The sequence below is a fragment of the Anas acuta genome, chromosome 3, assembly GCF_963932015.1.
Source record: "Anas acuta chromosome 3, bAnaAcu1.1, whole genome shotgun sequence".
NCBI lineage: Eukaryota > Metazoa > Chordata > Aves > Anseriformes > Anatidae > Anas > Anas acuta.
The window spans coordinates 78,474,613-78,492,887 of record NC_088981.1 but is presented as its reverse complement, the minus strand read 5'-3'; the positions used below and the strand labels follow the sequence as shown (position 1 = coordinate 78,492,887).

Sequence of the window (18,275 nt, the reverse complement as noted above, 5' to 3'; positions counted from 1 at the left end):
TGGTAATCAACTGTGAGTTAAAGCTACATAGTGGTCAGGGCTATACAGGAATCTCAGCTCAGTACTGTGAAGTCCATACAGACCCTCAGTGAGGACTGTAATTACATGGCATGTGTCATGTAATTACACTGCACTGTGTCTCCACATCTGAGAAGGAGTACACTGTATTATACTATGATAATCTTTTATTGTGTCTTTTAAGGATGCCCAGAGGAAGAGACGCTTCTCTTATAAAATACTTAGGGAGGCTTTTAAGATTAAGTTAGGTATAAATGAAATATTTGGGGGATTACATTCTGCTTCATAAAGAGATGCCTAAAGAAAGTCTTTGCGTATTGACCCATATCCATCATGCAAATGAAAAAGAATCATCTGTTTTGATTCCACCACTACTAGAGCTACTACCTGCCAGAAGTTTTTGGGCTCTGTTAACAGTTCCCAAGCTATTGGCTGAGACCCCCAGTGATACTAAGCAGATAAGAGTGGGGCTGCAAGCCTGAGAATATTGTTTCAAAGGGTTGTTTTGCCTTTTTTTTTTTTCTTTATATATAAAAAAAACCACTGCTCTGTAACAGGAATTACAAGTGTTTGGCAACTACCAGGATAAGAACTTTGTTTTCAGGGTGCCAAGAAGACCTTCTTAAGATAGCAGTGCCAATACTGGCCATGATTGCCTTCAGAAAATTCTTTTGCTTCTATAGACTTTCATCCCAATGCAAAGTCACTTCTTGCAGGGCACAGACAGACCCCAGCCAATTAGAAGAAAGCTCTACGTCTTCCTAGCACACATATAGAAAAGGTACCAATTAGGTAGTGGAAACAAAGAGGTTATTTTCCTATACATACTTACTCTGAAATGGGCTACATTCTCCCTCAAATTCTAGCCCCTTGTTATTATTGGTCTCAAAATCATGGAAAAATGTGTTGCCACACATAGGTAGTAGGGTAGGTTGCCTTTTCAAGGATGCTGTAATATAACATCATGAATTGCTAAACCTGCTGGCTTAACCCCAAGTACCATGTTTGTACTTAGGGTAAAGTTTTGGAGTTGAACATTGTGTATTAGTTCACCTAGAAGTTCCCTAAATGCAAGTTAAACATGCCCAGTACTAACTTACTCAATAGTCATCCTGGCAACTGATTCAAGAGAGTTGTAGCCTGCTGCTGTGAAATTATCCTTATATCTTTCCATCTTAATAGCTTGTAACCATTCGCCTACGGAGCAGAAAGTGGTAAAATCGGGAGTGTTCTGGTCCAGAAGAGGGCTAATTGGTCTACAGAGAAGGAAAAAGGAAAGTAAGTTGTTTCCAAAGAGAGTAAAACATCAGGGAATATTTAGCAAGGTAAGAGTTAAATAAGTTTGGGGTATTAAAAACTTCAAGAGTAGAAAGTTTTAGGCCTTTTTTCTTTTTTTTTTTTTTACACAGTTTAGATTACTCTGTGAATAGTTCTGACTACTCTGTAGCTCACAATACATGTTTCCTAAGATTATTCACGTAAAAGATGATAGGTCAGAGTGAGCAATATCAGCCTAATGGACTATTTTTACGAACAGAAAATCAACCTTATTATCTAGTGTGACAGCAGCTGCAACTGAAGTTGCTGAATAAAATAAAGATACTACTCTTTAATATTCTTTAATATAATATTCTTAGAGAATATAGCAGTAGCTATTCCCATTATTGAATTGGATGAGACAAAACAAAGACATGGAAAGAGAAGAGACACAAAGTAAGTTGCTTAAGGTCACACAGCAAATCAGTCAGTAGAAGAACTGGAAGCAGAACACAGGCCAGCTGATTCCCTAGTGCATTGACCTAGCTTGTGAATCAAAAGATTACCGTGATTAAATAAATCACCTGAATTTAATGAAGAAATCATAAAAAGCTACACCATGAAATACAATGATATGCAATCACTGAAAGGAAATAAAGCCAAAACACAAATCTAAAAATCTCAAGTTTAGCAATGTCAAAGTATTTTGGCTTAACATGAGTATTATTGTTAATTATTGTTTTTACTGTATCAGTTCCTAGTAGGCAAGGGAAGCATCATATAAAAATACAATAGATGATGATCTTGCCAACAAGACAATAATTTTAAGAGACAAAGAAAACAAAGACTGCTGGTGGTGAGTGTGGAAAGAGTGACAAGTAGCTAGTAGCTACTGAGAAGTGTATTAGTTCCACAACATTTACTTTATTTATTTTGTTTATTTTTTATGAAAAGTCCCTTTTGGTTTTGTTCCGCACAGTACAAAAGAAAGGTGAATGAAGGAAGGGAAGAAGAGGGAACAGGAAGAAGGAAGAACTGAGAGAAACATGTAGTAAGAGTGAACTGGAACCAGCCACCAACCACAACATCCAGAATCCAGCCACACGCACCATCACACAAGAACTCTCTAAAGCTTTTCTTACCTGCTACACGTTCCCAGAGGGGTTTTCAAGCTGTTTGGGTTCCTAATCATTTTGTCCAGAATACCAACTATCTGCTCAAACTTTGGCCTTTCACCACGTTCTTTCTGCCAACAGTCTAGCATCAGCTGGTGTAATCCTGCTGGGCAATCCATGGGTGCTGGCAAACGATAGCCTTCTTCAATTGCTTTTATAACCTAGTAGTCAACATAGTTAGTCATTTTTCATCAACAGCTTTTTAAGTAATATATTTTGCTATCCAGTGCAAGAAAAGCAAAATAGTAATAGTAATAAACAAAATAAAATCAACTAAAATTTGCCATCAGCATTGTAAAAATATGAGTCTGTTGTTTTTATACTAGCCTTCATGTCTTCAAATAGTTTCCTGATTTTATCTTTGGGCTTACTAGGCATATTATTCTATATGTGCAGAACATAGCTCTATTACATGTACCTGGTCAAGTGAGCAGTGGGGAACAACAATTAAATTTACCGAGGGAGCAACAGATAGATTGATAAATGGAGTTATTTCATAAAGCATTATTACTTGCCCCAAGGTCTTTATGAGAAAGTGTGGTAGAAGCAACTGACTTGTAAATGGATAGGGATATATGTATGCACGTATAAAATGCAAAAACCCTGAAGATATTATAAAAGGATCCAAGAAAAATATTTAGCAGACAGAAATTGTTACGGGAAAAAAAAAAAGAAAAGTTGTATTCTATGTCTAGCCATGTTACATTAATGATACAGAAGCAAAAATGTGAGTGAAGGAGAGCTGGTTGAATGGTATTTTAATATTTTACCTAAACAGAAAGTTAGATTTAATAAGAGATGCTGCTACATGATTATATGATTAAAAAAGATCACAAATATCTGAACCAAGAATTATATCCACTTGTTGATATCCTTAGCCAAGTCCATTTGGATTTAAGTGAGAAAGAAAAATGGTTAAAGTAAAATCACAGAAAACTGCTGCAAACCTTGGGGGCAGGATAAGAAATCACATCAGGAAGCAATGCAGATAAGAAAAGCTTTTGAAAAGGGGCTAAACCACTGGTCATGGGGGATTTCAAGTATACTGACATTGACTGACACAGCATATTAGAATTGCTAAGGAAGGGTGCTTGTTTCTGAAGGGTAGTGCATAGGACTGTGTTCTCCCTCGTTTTTTACAGAATACAGAAACAGCTTTGTTCTGGACTTAGTCCTAGGAAACAGAACTGGTATGATACATGAAGCTGAATATCCAGGTGAATATCCTGGGTTTAGTGAAAATAATAACCTCAGATGTAAAATATTTCATAGGTTATGTGAGAAAACACAAAAGCAGTGGACTGCAAAAAGCAGTAGACAGAACAGCAAAGGATACAAAGGATACAAAATGACCTTCAAAAATCTAGCTGAATTCCATGATTGTATCAAAACTTTTTTGAAGAAATGAAGTTTGTGAAAAGAAGAGGCATAACCCAGAGGCAGAGCACTTTCTGCACATTTGTGTCACAGGATGTCCTTCTGACCTCAGGGAGGTTGCCTCATCTCCCTGTGCCTCAGCTTTCTATCCATAGATTTAGAATAACAATACTGTCCTGCAGCTTAAAAATGGCTGAGAAATATTCAGTTCCTGCAGTAACATCCACACCTTGAAGAATGAGTGTGATGACCTTTTAGAGACAGTGAAGTTATTTGTCAGACAGAGTGGGAAAAGAGGATTTCAGCAGAAGGAGAACAGGAAAATTGCAAAAAAGAGTACTATATATGAAAGAAAACATTAAAAGCAAAATGTAAGATATTTTGGATCAGTATTAAAAAGAAAAACAAAATAACAGCACTGCACAATCAAAAGAGGCAGTAAAGTGGAGTAAAACAAAAATAAGCTACAGTGCATAGAAAAACTGGTGTGCTTTGAAAAGTCAATCAGAAATTTCTAAGAAAAGTTTTTATACAGGATAAAAAGTTTTAAATACATTGTGCATAGCAACTACTATTTGTTAAAAGTGAAGCAGTTGTTTAAGAAGTCAGAATTCAAAAACAATCAATGAGGAATGAAAAACTAAATAAAACCATGAGCAAATAAAAACCAAATTATTTAAGAAACTTGGAAATAACAGATGATCTAGGTAAGATTTTATTCTAGTGGTGAAAATATGAATGAAATCAGGAACACAACTTTTCCATGCTTACTACGATTTGGAAAGAAATCTGAGAAAGGTAGGAAACAAGGTGACAATATTTTTAGAAGACTTTGGAGATATCATGGAATCAGCTTCTTTGATACATGTTCTGAGAAAAGTGAACATGAAGAATGAAACCTGAAAATATATATGAATGAGTTATCTAGAGATGGATGGAATGGCTGGGAATATCCAAAAACTGTAAAAACATTCCAAAATATTGATAAGTACAGTTGTGTGTGAGGAGGGGTTGTTTTTAATTTTTTTACAGAACTCAGATAATTTTAAGAATAATAATATGAGTGTCTACTCCACTAAGAAAGGTGGTGGTGGTGTTCAAAGTCATCATTCAGAAACATATATATATATATATATATATGTTTTTGGAATAAGCAAAGCTACAAAGAGAACTCAGCTGGAGTTCTTACTAATAGAATTTATTTATACTATTTACAATTGCCAAAATTTGTTTCAAATTCAAGTGGTGTAGCTTTTCACACAGAATCACAGAATCACAGAATTTCTAGGTTGGAAGAGACCTCAAGATCATCGAGTCCAACCTCTGACCCAACACCGACAGTCCCCACTAAACCATATCCCTAAGTTCTGACACAAAAGAAAAAAAAAAAGTAAAAAAAGAAGTAAAAAAAAAAGAGAAAAAAAAGTACTGTTGAGAATCTGGTATGCTTCTCTCATAATCTGGCTATCTAAGATTAGAAGAGCAGGTCTGTAAACTGTATATAGTGGTTGCTAACAAAGATCAGAGAAAACTTAAGTAAGAGAATCAGGATATTGTAATGTCCTTTGTGGTTATCACACTTCTGCATGTATAATAATAATAATAACAATAATAAGGTATAAATTTTAATAATAATAAAGGCAAGAGTCCAGAAATGAAATAATAAACAAACACCAACAACAAAAGCAATAAAAACATGGAAACCTAAAATCTTACTCCATTCTGGAGACCTAATCTTACTATTTTCTGAAGAACTGATCTACATGAACACTAGTAAACTAGTTTACTAGAACTAGTAAACTTTGGAAAATAGTAAAGCACAGAGCTTTGAAGGCACACAGATTAATCTTAAAGAGACACTGCAACATAAATCTATCCTTTATGAATCTAAAACAATAATTTATAGGAAGAGGTGTGGGATTAAAGAAGTGCCATCCAAAGCTGAAAATTTAGAGATGCTTCAGATCTGATCTGGTCCATGACTACACCAACATCCACGTTTAGGCAAAATGATGGATTTAAGATTAAAAAAGCTGCCTGGGTGTGTATAGAAAATTAGAAGAGACACATTTAGCATTTTCACTTCCAGTTAAATACTCACACTGATAACCATGGAGGGGAATAAATAAATAAACATATGATTTTTGCATCATGGATTTGTCTGCAATTGATAGTATGTGCACAGGTTTTGGGGGGTATATTTTAGGACACACTAAAAGATCACAGCATGCAAAAATATTTGAATTTATTTTACTCAGCAATTGATGCATCTTTTATCTATGTGTTATTGAAGATTATTATGTAAAATGTTAAAAATATATTAAAGTGCAAGAGATTGTAACAAGCTATTTTATGAGAAAGGTTAATTCATGTGCTTTACTTGCAGCTTTCTATTAAGAGAATACTTTTCAAAATCCATCAAGATGCATGAAGATATTGGAATTTCCCCTTTATTTAAAAGTTTTTCCTTGTTGTTCCCTGAAAGACAGGTAAAGTTTGCCTCTTATATTCCTGTCAGATTTCTTCTATATTTGAATCTAGTACAGAAAGAAGGTGTCAAAAGAAATGAAAATCTACTGGGTGCCTAGGGAATGTAAATATTTCTCTTTCTCTGCCCCAAGGACTTGTTTGCCCATATTTTGACAGTCCATGAAATCTTTGACACTGAAACCTGTCAAATATTAACAACTTTGCACTGTGTCAAACTGACTCATCATTTACACTTCTGTAATTTTTTTAAACTCTGATGTCGATCATTCAATCAAAAAAGAAAATAATGATGATAATAAAAAAGAATCCCAAGCCTTCGACCTGAAGAACTTTAAATGTGTATCTTTCTGACATCTTTCTCACCTGCATGGCTTTTCCCTGTATACTTTCTATGTTAATAGACACTCTTGTCAGAAACCAAAATTAACACCCATATGTTCTATTACTGCTGACCTGTTGCTCTAGGTCATATTTTATGCAAACAAGGATATTGTTAAATCAGCATAATTAACTTTAAAGTGCCAAAGTAGGTCATTAACTGCCACTCAGATTTTTAACAACTTTTTTCAACTGATTAATCATTGCTCTGAGGTCAGAAACCTCACAATTAATTTTTCATTTGAAAAAATTAGTTCCTTCTAATAGTATATATTCTAATAATATAATAAAGTGAAGAGCCTATATTACTATTTTGGACATTCCAATTTTACTTTATACTTGGGACAGAAACCTACAACAACCATGTGGAAGAATAAGGATTTAGAGATGTAGGTAAAAAGTGCAAGCTTTGTAACTTTTCCTATTTTTGAGAACCTTACCACGTTTTGGAATATCTTATTCCTAAAACAAAATTACATTCATATGTAGTGAAATATGTGTATACATTTAAAGTATGTAATATTTGTTTTTCTAATACATGTGTGCTCACAGACAAAGGATAACCTACATCTTGATTTGACATGTCCCAGTAAGGCCGTTCTCCATAAGACATTACTTCCCACATAACTATTCCATAACTCCATACATCACTGGCTGATGTAAATTTGCGGTACTGGATTGCCTCTGGAGCTGTCCATCTCACTGGAATTTTTCCACCCTATGGAAGAAAAAGATATATCTTTTTTCTACCTCAGAATTTCCTCATCATCTTCCTTAGAGTGCATTTATAATTATTTCTATAAAAATCAAAATTTACATCAGCTATTGTAGTTTACCAATTTCAGCTTTTTCAAAAGTAAGCTTAAACTTAAGCTCTTAAGCACCAGGACTGTAGAAAGTAAGGCAACTGAGCTAAGTTGGATGCATTTCTCTGCAGGTGTTTCTATCTTCATTGATTTTAAGGGGCTGCTTAGCTGTCTGATTTAGGCTCAACATTTAAGGTGTGTCAAGCTAGGTGAGAGGAATCTCATCCTGTGCATATAAATTCCATTGAATTGTCATATGACTCCTCTGAAATCTCCGTCTAGCACTTTAAAATTGGAATCCCACTTAGATCCAAGTGGCAGGAGTGACACCCATGAATGTGGAATGCCTGTGTGCTTTCCAGATCCCTGTGCCTGTTGGAGCAGATTCCAGGGGCCCCTCCTTCCCTCAGCATGAGAAAATAGGTACAGTGAGGCCCCACGGGTGGGAAAAGAGAGCTGGCTTAACAAAAGAATAAAGAACATAGTGTGCCCAATGAATGGTTATTTAAGAAAAGCATCCCACCCAAAAGCAAGGGAAAACACAGGAGTTGAGCTTTGTCACAGTCTAGCCTCAAGCTAGTCAACTTTTTGGTGAGATAAAATCTAGTCTGAAAAATAATAATACCCTACAAATATTTTAATTGGCTCATACTAGGTGAGATGACTAACCTTTATTATGATTAAAACTTCTGTATTTGTTCAAAAAGAGAATCGTGAGGAAGGGAATAAAGATACTGTACAAAATATCTAGAACTTTACCAGTTAAAAATGCATGCTGTTACAAAAATATCATACTCTACTTAGAGCCAGATTTCTGCAGAAACTGTTTCCCTTTTCACTGGTTACCATTTCTCAAGCAATGAATGTATTTCTTTTTTCTCTGCTTGCCAGAAGATATGCTTCTTCTTAATAACCACGTTTCAAAATGACTAAAAAATATCAATTTCTCTTACAGTAGTAGTGTAGACAGCCTCTGGATCATCTTCTACAACTCTGGAAAGACCAAAGTCTGACACTTTACAAACAAGGTTGCTGTTGACAAGAATATTGCGTGCTGCAAGATCCCTGTGTACATATCCCATATCAGCCAAATATCTCATTCCAGCAGCAATTCCTCTCAGCATTCCCACCAGCTGAATGACTGTAAATTGCCCGTCATGTTTCTAAAGGGGAGAAAGGAGCAGTAATTCTTGTTAGTATAGCTGAGAAAAGAAATAAGAATTAGTTTTACAACTTCAGGTTTCTACTTATTTACAATTTGTGTGGCAATTCATCCTAGGGCAAAGAAACACACTTCAAGAGCAAGTTTTATTTGTTTCAGAGACAAAGCAGTACATCCAGTTAAGAAATGCATGTTACTTCTAATGTACTAGAAGTAACAAAGCTTGCTAATCCCCATAAAATTCTGACTAACTCATGGGAAGTCTTTTTCAAGAGAGCTTTCCTGATGAACCAACTCTTTATTATTTGCCTCTATGCTCTTCCTCTCTCAGAATAATTGTATTTGTCAAGATAATAAGAACTGTCTCCTTTTTCAACCCAAGCTACCAGGAACTTTATTCATAGCTTGCAATTTCTCTCTCTCTCTTTCCCATCTCTATAGAGTGTTATACATCATTTCATACTGTACACCAGGCAAAGCATAAGAACTGTCCAGTTCAGAGTACACACACAACACTAAATACTTATGAACTTATTTTTATTTTTGCTTTGTTCTTCTCTTAAATGTGACAATAGTTCATTTAGGGATTCTTGTGTTTTGACTTCTACCATGCTCAAAAAATAAATGCTGCTCCAGAGAGGCAGAAGACTGGGCTTCGATATCAGCCACCTCCATGCAGCTGGTGGCAGTAATAAGAGCCACCTTAAATGCCACTTAAAATTGCCACTTACATTCCTAGAATGTTTCCATATGATCCTGTCTGATCTTCTGATTTCTGAGCTGATTTTGCTGAGAATTGCTAGTATTTGACAAGTTCCATTTCAGCCTGAAAAGGACTTTTATTTTAATATCATCTGTCTGCATATAAATATATATAAATGCACATATAAAACAATGTATTTTTAAACATTATATATAAAACTATACATAGATGTGTAACTTAAAATATGATTATGTATGTTATGTTTTCATTTTGTTACTCACCCTAAGAAATGCATCTAAGGCCCCATTTTCCATGTATTCTATTACAATCATGACTGGTTTCCCTAAAAGACATGAAGACACATTTCTTTGAGAAACTGTAAAACAATGGAGTGCCTTTTTTTTTGATAAAACACATGTTATTCCTTTGAAGGTCTGAATTGTTGAGACATGAGAATTTCTGAAGCCTCCAGCACCATTACCGAGCTCTAATAAGTTCTTAAATGTCTTCATGGAACGTGGTCATGATCCACAAAATTAAACCGTACAAATCAAAATGTCAGTGTGTTCTCCTAACTCCTGCTGTGTGAACAGGACTCTGGAATAATGACACTTCAGATAATATTAAAGGACATAAGAAACCTTATCTCTCTGCATGGTCTTTGAGGCTAAATGAAACTAGAAAAATAATATATTTCAAAGTACTTTATCTTTTAATTATGCATGCATCTTAATTTTTTCCTCAGGTTGTAGCTTAAAGTAGATATTGTTTCAGTTAGTTACACATCAGTATAAAATCCATTAGGAGTGTACAGTCTGTTTATAATTTGAATCTTTGACCATGAATAAACAAAAGTAATTTCTGATATTAGGTTGTTATCTGACTTGTTATCAAGCCACTGCTTACCTCTGGTAACGACCCCTTCTAAGTGAACAACATTGGGGTGATCAAATTGTCCCATGATGCTTGCTTCACACAGGAAATCTCTCCTCTGCTTTTCAGTGTAGCCAACCTTCAGAGTTTTTATGGCTACTGCAACATCTCTCTTGCCAGGAAGCTTTAGACGCCCACTGCACACTTCACCAAACTCTCCTAAAATGAAATAGATCAACACTGAATTACTCTGGCTGTAATATCAATGCTCTGTTTTGAACTAGCTGCCTTGATTGAACTAGCTGCCTATGTATGTATTTAAATTGAATACATGAATATACATATTTGAAATGGATTACTTAAGAACACAAAGAAAGGAATGTGCTCTACATGAATTTCTGAATGAGTACCCTATGGAGCAAACAAATGAAGTTAAACTAATCTACAGGACTATTATCTGAATCTTTGTAAAAGACTTGTTAGTAATTTGCTGCATTTTTTTTTTCAAAAACAGGAAATAAAAATGGTTTTCATAAGAAAATACTGTTACTGAAATACTAATACTATTTCTAAGTGAAAATGTCATTCTGTTTCAAATGGTTTCCTTGCTATCTTTATATCCAATGTGTTTCTTTTTCTTTGTTTCTTTCAAAAGGCACCTCTTTCAAAGCTGCTTTTAATTTAACAATTTTGTAGCGTTAAAAAGCACTTCATTATCACATTCAAGAAGGATAATTTACTTTGCAGATTAGGAAAGGGAAGGTGTGATTTATAATAATTTTGTTCCATTAAACAAACACAAGCAAATGTTGGAATTCTGTAAAAAGTTTCTAAATTATTAGATAATTGGAACATGAAGAATCATGTGAATAAAATGGCCAAACAGCCAGTAAGAATACCAATAAATAAATAAATAAATAAATAAATAAATAAATAAATAAATAAGGCCTCCTACAATTTGGGATAGAAGTAATTGGACTGCATTGGACAAGAAAGAGCATTGAAATATATGAGATGTGGAGCTGAATGGCAATACATTTATCACACTATTTTTGAGATTGTGGAAGACTGAAGGGACTGCCCCTTGTGTCACAGTAGTTTCAGCAAGGAGAAAAAGAGAACCCCCATTCTGTAGCCAGAAAAAAAAGGTTTCTTGGGACATGTAGAAGATGTAGGTGGTAACATATTTTATGCTGAATAGAGGGGAACATCTCTTTAAAAAAAATAGACTTTGCAGAATATTTAATAGTCTGGTACATTGCAAATTTACCTGGAATATGGTAGAGAGAGAGAGCCAAGTCCCTCCTCCAAATCCAATCAAGTCTAAAATTTATCTCCTGCATACCCACAGAATGTCTTTAAATTATTGAGTACACACAAGTATGCAGACACACCTACATCTAAGACATGTTTTAGGATGAATGCTGAAAAAAAATATGATTGAATTAGGAAACAGCAGTGTAGACTGTTTGATTATAGAATCCATTTGAGATGTAGGCTGAGGTCTTAAGAAAGCTGGTGGGATTAGGATTTAAGTGCAGATACACACTGGTAAGGCAGCAGAGAGGGGTGCCTTGGAATTACCTAAGGAGGTAGGTGGATTTCGAATTGTCATAATTTATGAATTTTGAGAAATCTTGTTTAAAACACTGTCCCTCCAGCCCAGAAGGGTAGAACTTTGGGTGGACCACAGTATTTCCTAAGCTTTGGGCAAATCTTCACTCAGCACAGCCAGTTTTACAAATCTCACAGGAGATTACTCTCTATGTAATTGAATTCCTCTCACTCAGTTCGACAGAATTTAAGTTCAGGTTAGCTTCAATCAACTCCACATACCTCTGTTAACAGTATTGTACTAATCAGACAGACAGAAGGCATTATTCCTGTCTGAACATTACCCCCAGCTATCCTTGAGCACTGACATTATGGTATGAAAATCTACGTCATAGTCGTGAATATCATGAGAGACATAGGTAATGATCAGCTGTTGGACTGCTCATGTCTTTAGCTTGGTGCCTCAACCTCCATCCTGCACTTCATGAGCAATACGGATGACTACTAACGAATGCGCCACTCACCTTAATCACAGCCCCTAGCCACAACAACAGCTGACTAAAGTAGAACAATTAGTATAACAATTTTCTCTCGCTATACCTTCCAGATCTTTTTTTTTTTTTTCCCACACACTGAGAACAAGATGTGAGTATATGTATGTATTTGTATGTAATATTTCAGAGCCAGGTAATTAGGGTACTTGGCACAGAAGACACTAAGCCTTAACTCCTTTCCAGCTCTCTGGGATATGATTTTGATTGATATCCAAAAGCAGATCACTCATACTCAGGCAAACCAGAAACTTGAATGTGTATATCATTCATTTCAGGCCAGGATAATAGCCAAAGGACTACTTTTATTCCCAACAAAGTATATTTAGCTGAAATGGTGCCCAAAAAGGAACCAGAAAAGATGACAACAAGAGTGGGAACATCGCACAGCCAACAGCCATGAGCTCAGCATGTCAACAATGAAGAGACTAAAACAAAGGATCTGTGGTATGAACAAGGACTCAACATAGTGGATACAATAATCTGTATCTGACAGGTGGCCACAGCAGGGTGGTAATGAAAATCTTGGCAAGGAAAGCACATATCCCTCATGCAAATTGAGCTCAAGCATACTTGCACCCTATTTGTCTGTGAGAGACATGGCACTACTGAATAGCTGATGTGGCCAGCATTACTAGTGCACATTGAGACTGCTAAGTGGCTTTTCTGGTGCTGTCACCAGTAGAAATTCTGTATTCTTCTTTGATGTATGAGTTTCAGCTGCTTCTTTTAGTCTTTAACATTCTGTTGAACTTGGACTGTATTTCATTTCACTCTTGCCTCTGTCTACATCAACAAGTTAAAAAGACGACTAAAATATTCTTTATCATAGTACTTCTAAGTAACTTTCTTAAGGAATGACTACTGACACAAGTTAGATTTTTGCTATCAGTTATACTCATTAAAATCAAGAATAAATTAATCTATAGCCAACCAAATTATTACTATTTCCTCTGCCATAACATTGAAAATACTTGTGCCTTAAATTGCATCCTCTTTGCAACCAAGGCATTTTCAGCATTTTGCCCAGAAGGCATCAGCAAAGTCCAACTGAATACATCTTCATGCTCTGAACTGTTGCTATGCTGGTAGTTTTTTAATTCAAAACAAAAGATAAAACTCAATAATTTTTCTATGCTAATCTAGATTTTAAATCTTGTATATTTATTAGAAGAGGCGCTGCCATTCTAGCATTACAAAATTACTAGTTAGCAGGGGCTGGATTCTTATGCTCTTACTCATCTGAAACAATAATTTTCTCAAGCAATGTTGTTAATTACAATAGTGTTACTCCTTGATTAAGACATGATTCAACATGAGTGAGGTTACTTTAAAAAGTCATTGTGAATTCTCAGTGTAAAGATTTTTTACAGTTAAAACAGCTTATTTTAGAGATCTTTCTTCTTTTTCAAAATAATACAATGTAATTTACAGTGCATGCCAAACTACAGGGTGATTTAAAAGTATTTTAGTAATACTTTTATAAAACAACGGGAAAGCAAAAGAACATTTCCTCCAGGAATCCAAAGTATTTGATATTTTTCTTACCCACAGAAACTTAATTTCACTACATGGAGTAGTGCAATAAAAATGTCACATATCTTATTAATGCAAACAAATGAAACTGCCTTTTTAGAGCATGAACACCACAGCTTAAGTAGGTGGTAGACAGTTCAAGAGGAAGAAAAGCAATGTTATGCTGGTGCAATTACAATCAGTCATGAGGAGTTAAACAATAACTTTTTGTATTCATAAAATATCAAAAAGGAAAATGGCAGAAGAAAAAACAGCTTTAGGAAAAATTTTGTTATACAGAAACAAGACCTTCCCAGTCTATATGTAAGATTTTGAGCTAGACACTTTTCCTTATTCACAAGAAAAAAAATCAGAGAACAAAAAACCTTCTTACAAAAGGAAAGTGAGCAGAATTTGCACTTGTGCCTAACCCTTTTACTCTGACAGTAAAGAATAGGAAGCAAAATTACTTCCCCCACAAGAAAAAAAAAAAAAAAAGAATTTTTAACAGTAGATATATAAATTAGAAACCTGCAACTTTTCAATGACAAACAAAATTCTTCATTTACTTCTTGTAAGTATGTGTGTGTCTGAGTCTGTGTGTGTGTGTTTTTCCTGTTTATTTTTACATTTTAGAAGTGAGTGCAATTTCATTGCTCTTAACCACTCTGGTGAATGCAAAAAGTTCTTCTATAGTCAAGGTATAATTATTTGCCTGTCATTATGATGTATGAGTTTCGATCCTGGCTAAATGGAACAGTTGAATAAGGAAGCCACGGCCGCCTTACCTGCACCAATCACACGCTCAATTTTAATACAAGAGGCATCTAGCTCCTTGGCGAATTGATGGACAGCTCTATTTGGGTCCTCGTAGGTTTCAGGGTCAATGTAGGTTTTGGTGCCTGGAAATTTAACTGTAATGATGTAAGAAAGCATGACTGTGATGAAGCAAAGGCACTTATTGTGCAGTCAGTCCAGGAATTTCATTATGCAGAGCGCTCCTTGGAAGAGTGAACCTGCTTCCAACACCACCTGAGTCAGAGTCGCTCTGAGAGGCAACTTTAGTTTTATGTGTCATCTGCAAGCATGCTGACACAAGTACACAATCCCGTCTCTAAAAAATGACTAACATTAACATTTGCACCTATTCCTTTAAGTTAAAGAAGTAATATATATTAAATAATGTTCAATGGAATAAAATGCAAGGGCCGGGTGGGAGAAAAAGTAAAGTGAGATGGGGGGAGGCTATAAAGGAGGTAAAACTTTCTTTTCTGTATAAGAACAGCTTATTCTCCTTTCCCAGGCTGAGTAAAAAGCATTTCTTTACATTTTCCCTATCTTCTAGAGGGATTTAAAAGGATCTGCTACCTACTTTAATTTGTTTAAACTATTGAATATATTTCTAGACTGTGGCAATAGCCAAGCTAAAGTTTTCACCGTGTTTAGAATTTATATTGTTAGGTATATGTCTTGCACTACAATACAAACATGAAAAACACTTGTAGTCAGCAAGCAAAGGCACAGGAAAAAAAAAAGATGCCATGGAACAATTATTTCCTTTCTCAAGCACCTAAGTGAATAAAATGCAGCACCTTGGGTTTTGTTCGCTCATTTTCCAGTATAGCTCTTTGTGTAACTCAGGCAGCAAAGCATTCTGGCCAGCATGTATTTTTTTTTTCCCCTTAGTTTGCTGCTGATTCAGGAAAATTATTTTCTCTTCTTTCAAAAGCAGAAATTTATGATGGAAGTAGAGGAATCCTGAAAATCTATTAACCAAACAATTTTTATTAAATTAATTTAGCTCTCAAGGATTACAGACCTGAGTTTTAATTAAGTCAGTCAATTAAAACCCAGTATCAAAAAGCAATAATGTTTCTGTGCTATTTGATGCACTGATATACATGAATTGGATCAGAAGTCAATACAAAACACAGTTTATGGTTGCTTTGTAATCTCTTAATTAAACTTTTAAACTTGAAAATGTATTAAAAAATGGCTTAGTAGTCATTTGTTTTTACGTTTCAGATTGCATTACTGACAAAAAACAAACAAACAAACAAAAAACTTATAAGAAGGAAAAGGTTAGAGAAATTGTTAGAAAAATCTAATGAATTTACACATAAAAATTATTCAAGACTTCACCCAAATGTTACTGCTTCTTCCAATTGTATTGATATATTTTTCAAATTATAAATGTTTATTCGTTAAGTTTTTGTTAAATGAACAGTTAAATATTTATTAATTAAACATTCATACAAATGTTTATTCATTTGTTCAAAAAAGACCAAAGGGGAAGAAACCAGTAGGCTACCCTCCTATAATAGTGCTTTCAGGCAGTAAGGTGGAGAATGAGCCATCCTTGTTGTGTTTGTGATAAGAGGCCTGGATTGGAGGTAACCTTGCAAATCTCAAATCGGCCTCTGATGGTTTTTTATTCAAGCTGTCATAAAATGTTTTGACAGGCCATGGCTATCTCGGCATACCAATGTGAAATAGTGCTGGCATAGATTTGAAGACATTGTTAGAAGAAAATGGTAGGAGGATTTAAAATGTAAATCTGAATTGCTTGAGTAAACCCCTCCATTGTTTTTGTATCTTTAAATATAGCACTTGGGGTCACAGAGAGCTGAGAGGTATAAAAATGAAAGAGACGATATTATACTAAATGCAGTGCTTTAAAAGCTGCTTTAAAAATAGTTACTTGTAAATTTTGGTGCTAAGTGTTTGTGGTAAGTTAAGTTTTTGAAAATCCAATCTAGTATCTCTACAGGTAAGAAGGTTGCTTAGAGGTCCTGGAGCAGAAAGACACCACGCTGTTTTTCATGTCTCTGTGACCAGGCTGGTGACGACAGCTCTGTATTCCATCTTATTCTGTCTATGGTTATCAAACAAAATTAAATACTAAGCCTTCAATCAACAGATGATGAAAAACTAGCCTGGGAAAAAGTGATTTACACTTTTAAAAGTGCTACAATTTTAAAAAGACTGTGTATGCTAACTGTCCTGATTGACTTTCTGGATAACCAGATTTCTTGAAAGTAAAATGAGAGAAACCATTGAGTGAACCATTTTTCATTATTTCTGGATCAACTATTAAATGTTAAGTAGCAGCTTTCATATTAATTTGTTTACACGTTCACAAAAAAAAAAAAAAAAAAAAAAATCACAGATAATGGAGATGAGGAAAGACATTATTTAGCTAGCATATTCCCTTTGTTTATCTACTCAAATACAAGAATATATAGTCGATATTTTCCTTCAAGGACATAATGGAGACTTAGAAAGTGAAAGCAGTAGCTCTTCTGAGGATGTGAAAAGCTTATAATGTATCTGTGAGAGGCAAATTTCTAAACCATCACTCCCAGAATAGAAACATTTAAGTTAGATCAGATTTTCAATGATTTCTTTAAAATCAGCTGCACTGCAAAGTGCATGATGAGTAATTCTCGTCCCATTATTATTTTCCACCCTTCTTGTACAGATTATAAACTGATTGACAAAAGCTGCAATGATGTCACTACTTGGTTTAATAATCACTGCATTTAAATTAAAAAATTTAGGTAGGATCAAATCCAAATTAATGGAGCATGAACAAATTCCAGCTGATCTGATTTTGCTAGGGCAGAAAGGTGAAACAGAAACCTTGATCTGATTTCTACTGGACTTTTGGGCTAGAGCTACTTCTTTAAAGAGTCACACACTGAGAAGATGCTATAAATTTGTGACTAGTGGCTACTTAATTCTCCATATGATTCTTCATTCTCCATATTCGGATAATAGCTCCTGATTTTAACAAATCAAAAATAAGATAAACTATATTGATTTCATAGAAAGAAAAAATATCTAATGGATTTAAACTACCACTGCAATTATTGGTGAACAACAAAGGCTGCATACAGCATAGCATGACTACATGGCACCTTTTACCAATATGTGAGTTACCAGATATGGGAAAAAACTGGAAATCCAAGCTTCTTATTTCTTATTTTATTTTATTTTATTTTATTTTATTTTATTTTATTTTATTTTATTTTATTTTATTTTATTTTTTTATTATCAGAAGTTGTAGTAAGTTTAGTTCTATTATGTGATTTTTCAATTTTGGATGAACAGAATCATTTTGCAACTTAGTTTCATCATATTTCCTGAGTTAATGACTGATTTAGACCAATTTCAAACATTGTTAATCTCTCATGTCGAAATGATAATACAACTAAAATAAGAAAGGGCTAAAAAAAAGTTTTTAAAATAACTTTCAGATACAACTGAAACAATTCTTTCTCTTTTATTGCATAAGCTGTCCTCTCTTCTTAAATTTTCTCTTGTTACTAAGCAAAGAAAGACATTTTATTGAATTTTTCCAGGGTTCTAAAAATTCAAGTGGTACCTAGGATTTTACAAAGAGAGTTTTTGGGT

At 34.5% G+C, this 18,275-nt stretch overlaps 1 protein-coding gene across 7 annotated transcripts in view; it reads right to left on the bottom strand.

Moving 5' to 3' along the window:
• The window catches only part of EPHA7 (EPH receptor A7), a 166,944-nt gene that overhangs the window by 16,077 nt on the left and 132,592 nt on the right, over positions 1–18,275 (bottom strand). For 2 of the 7 annotated variants that reach the window (XM_068677922.1, XM_068677924.1), the window contains exons 10-16: positions 14,648–14,761; positions 10,273–10,458; positions 9,648–9,709; positions 8,455–8,664; positions 7,264–7,413; positions 2,418–2,611; positions 1,119–1,274 (exon numbers count right to left, since the gene is read on the bottom strand). In XM_068677922.1, the coding sequence (XP_068534023.1) occupies positions 1,119–1,274; positions 2,418–2,611; positions 7,264–7,413; positions 8,455–8,664; positions 9,648–9,709; positions 10,273–10,458; positions 14,648–14,761 (1,072 nt within the window). Of the gene's footprint in view, positions 1–1,118; positions 1,275–2,417; positions 2,612–7,263; positions 7,414–8,454; positions 8,665–9,647; positions 9,710–10,272; positions 10,459–14,647; positions 14,774–18,275 lie in introns of those variants that run through there. The other 5 variants (XM_068677921.1, XM_068677923.1, XM_068677925.1 and 2 more) reach the window with 3 other exon arrangements.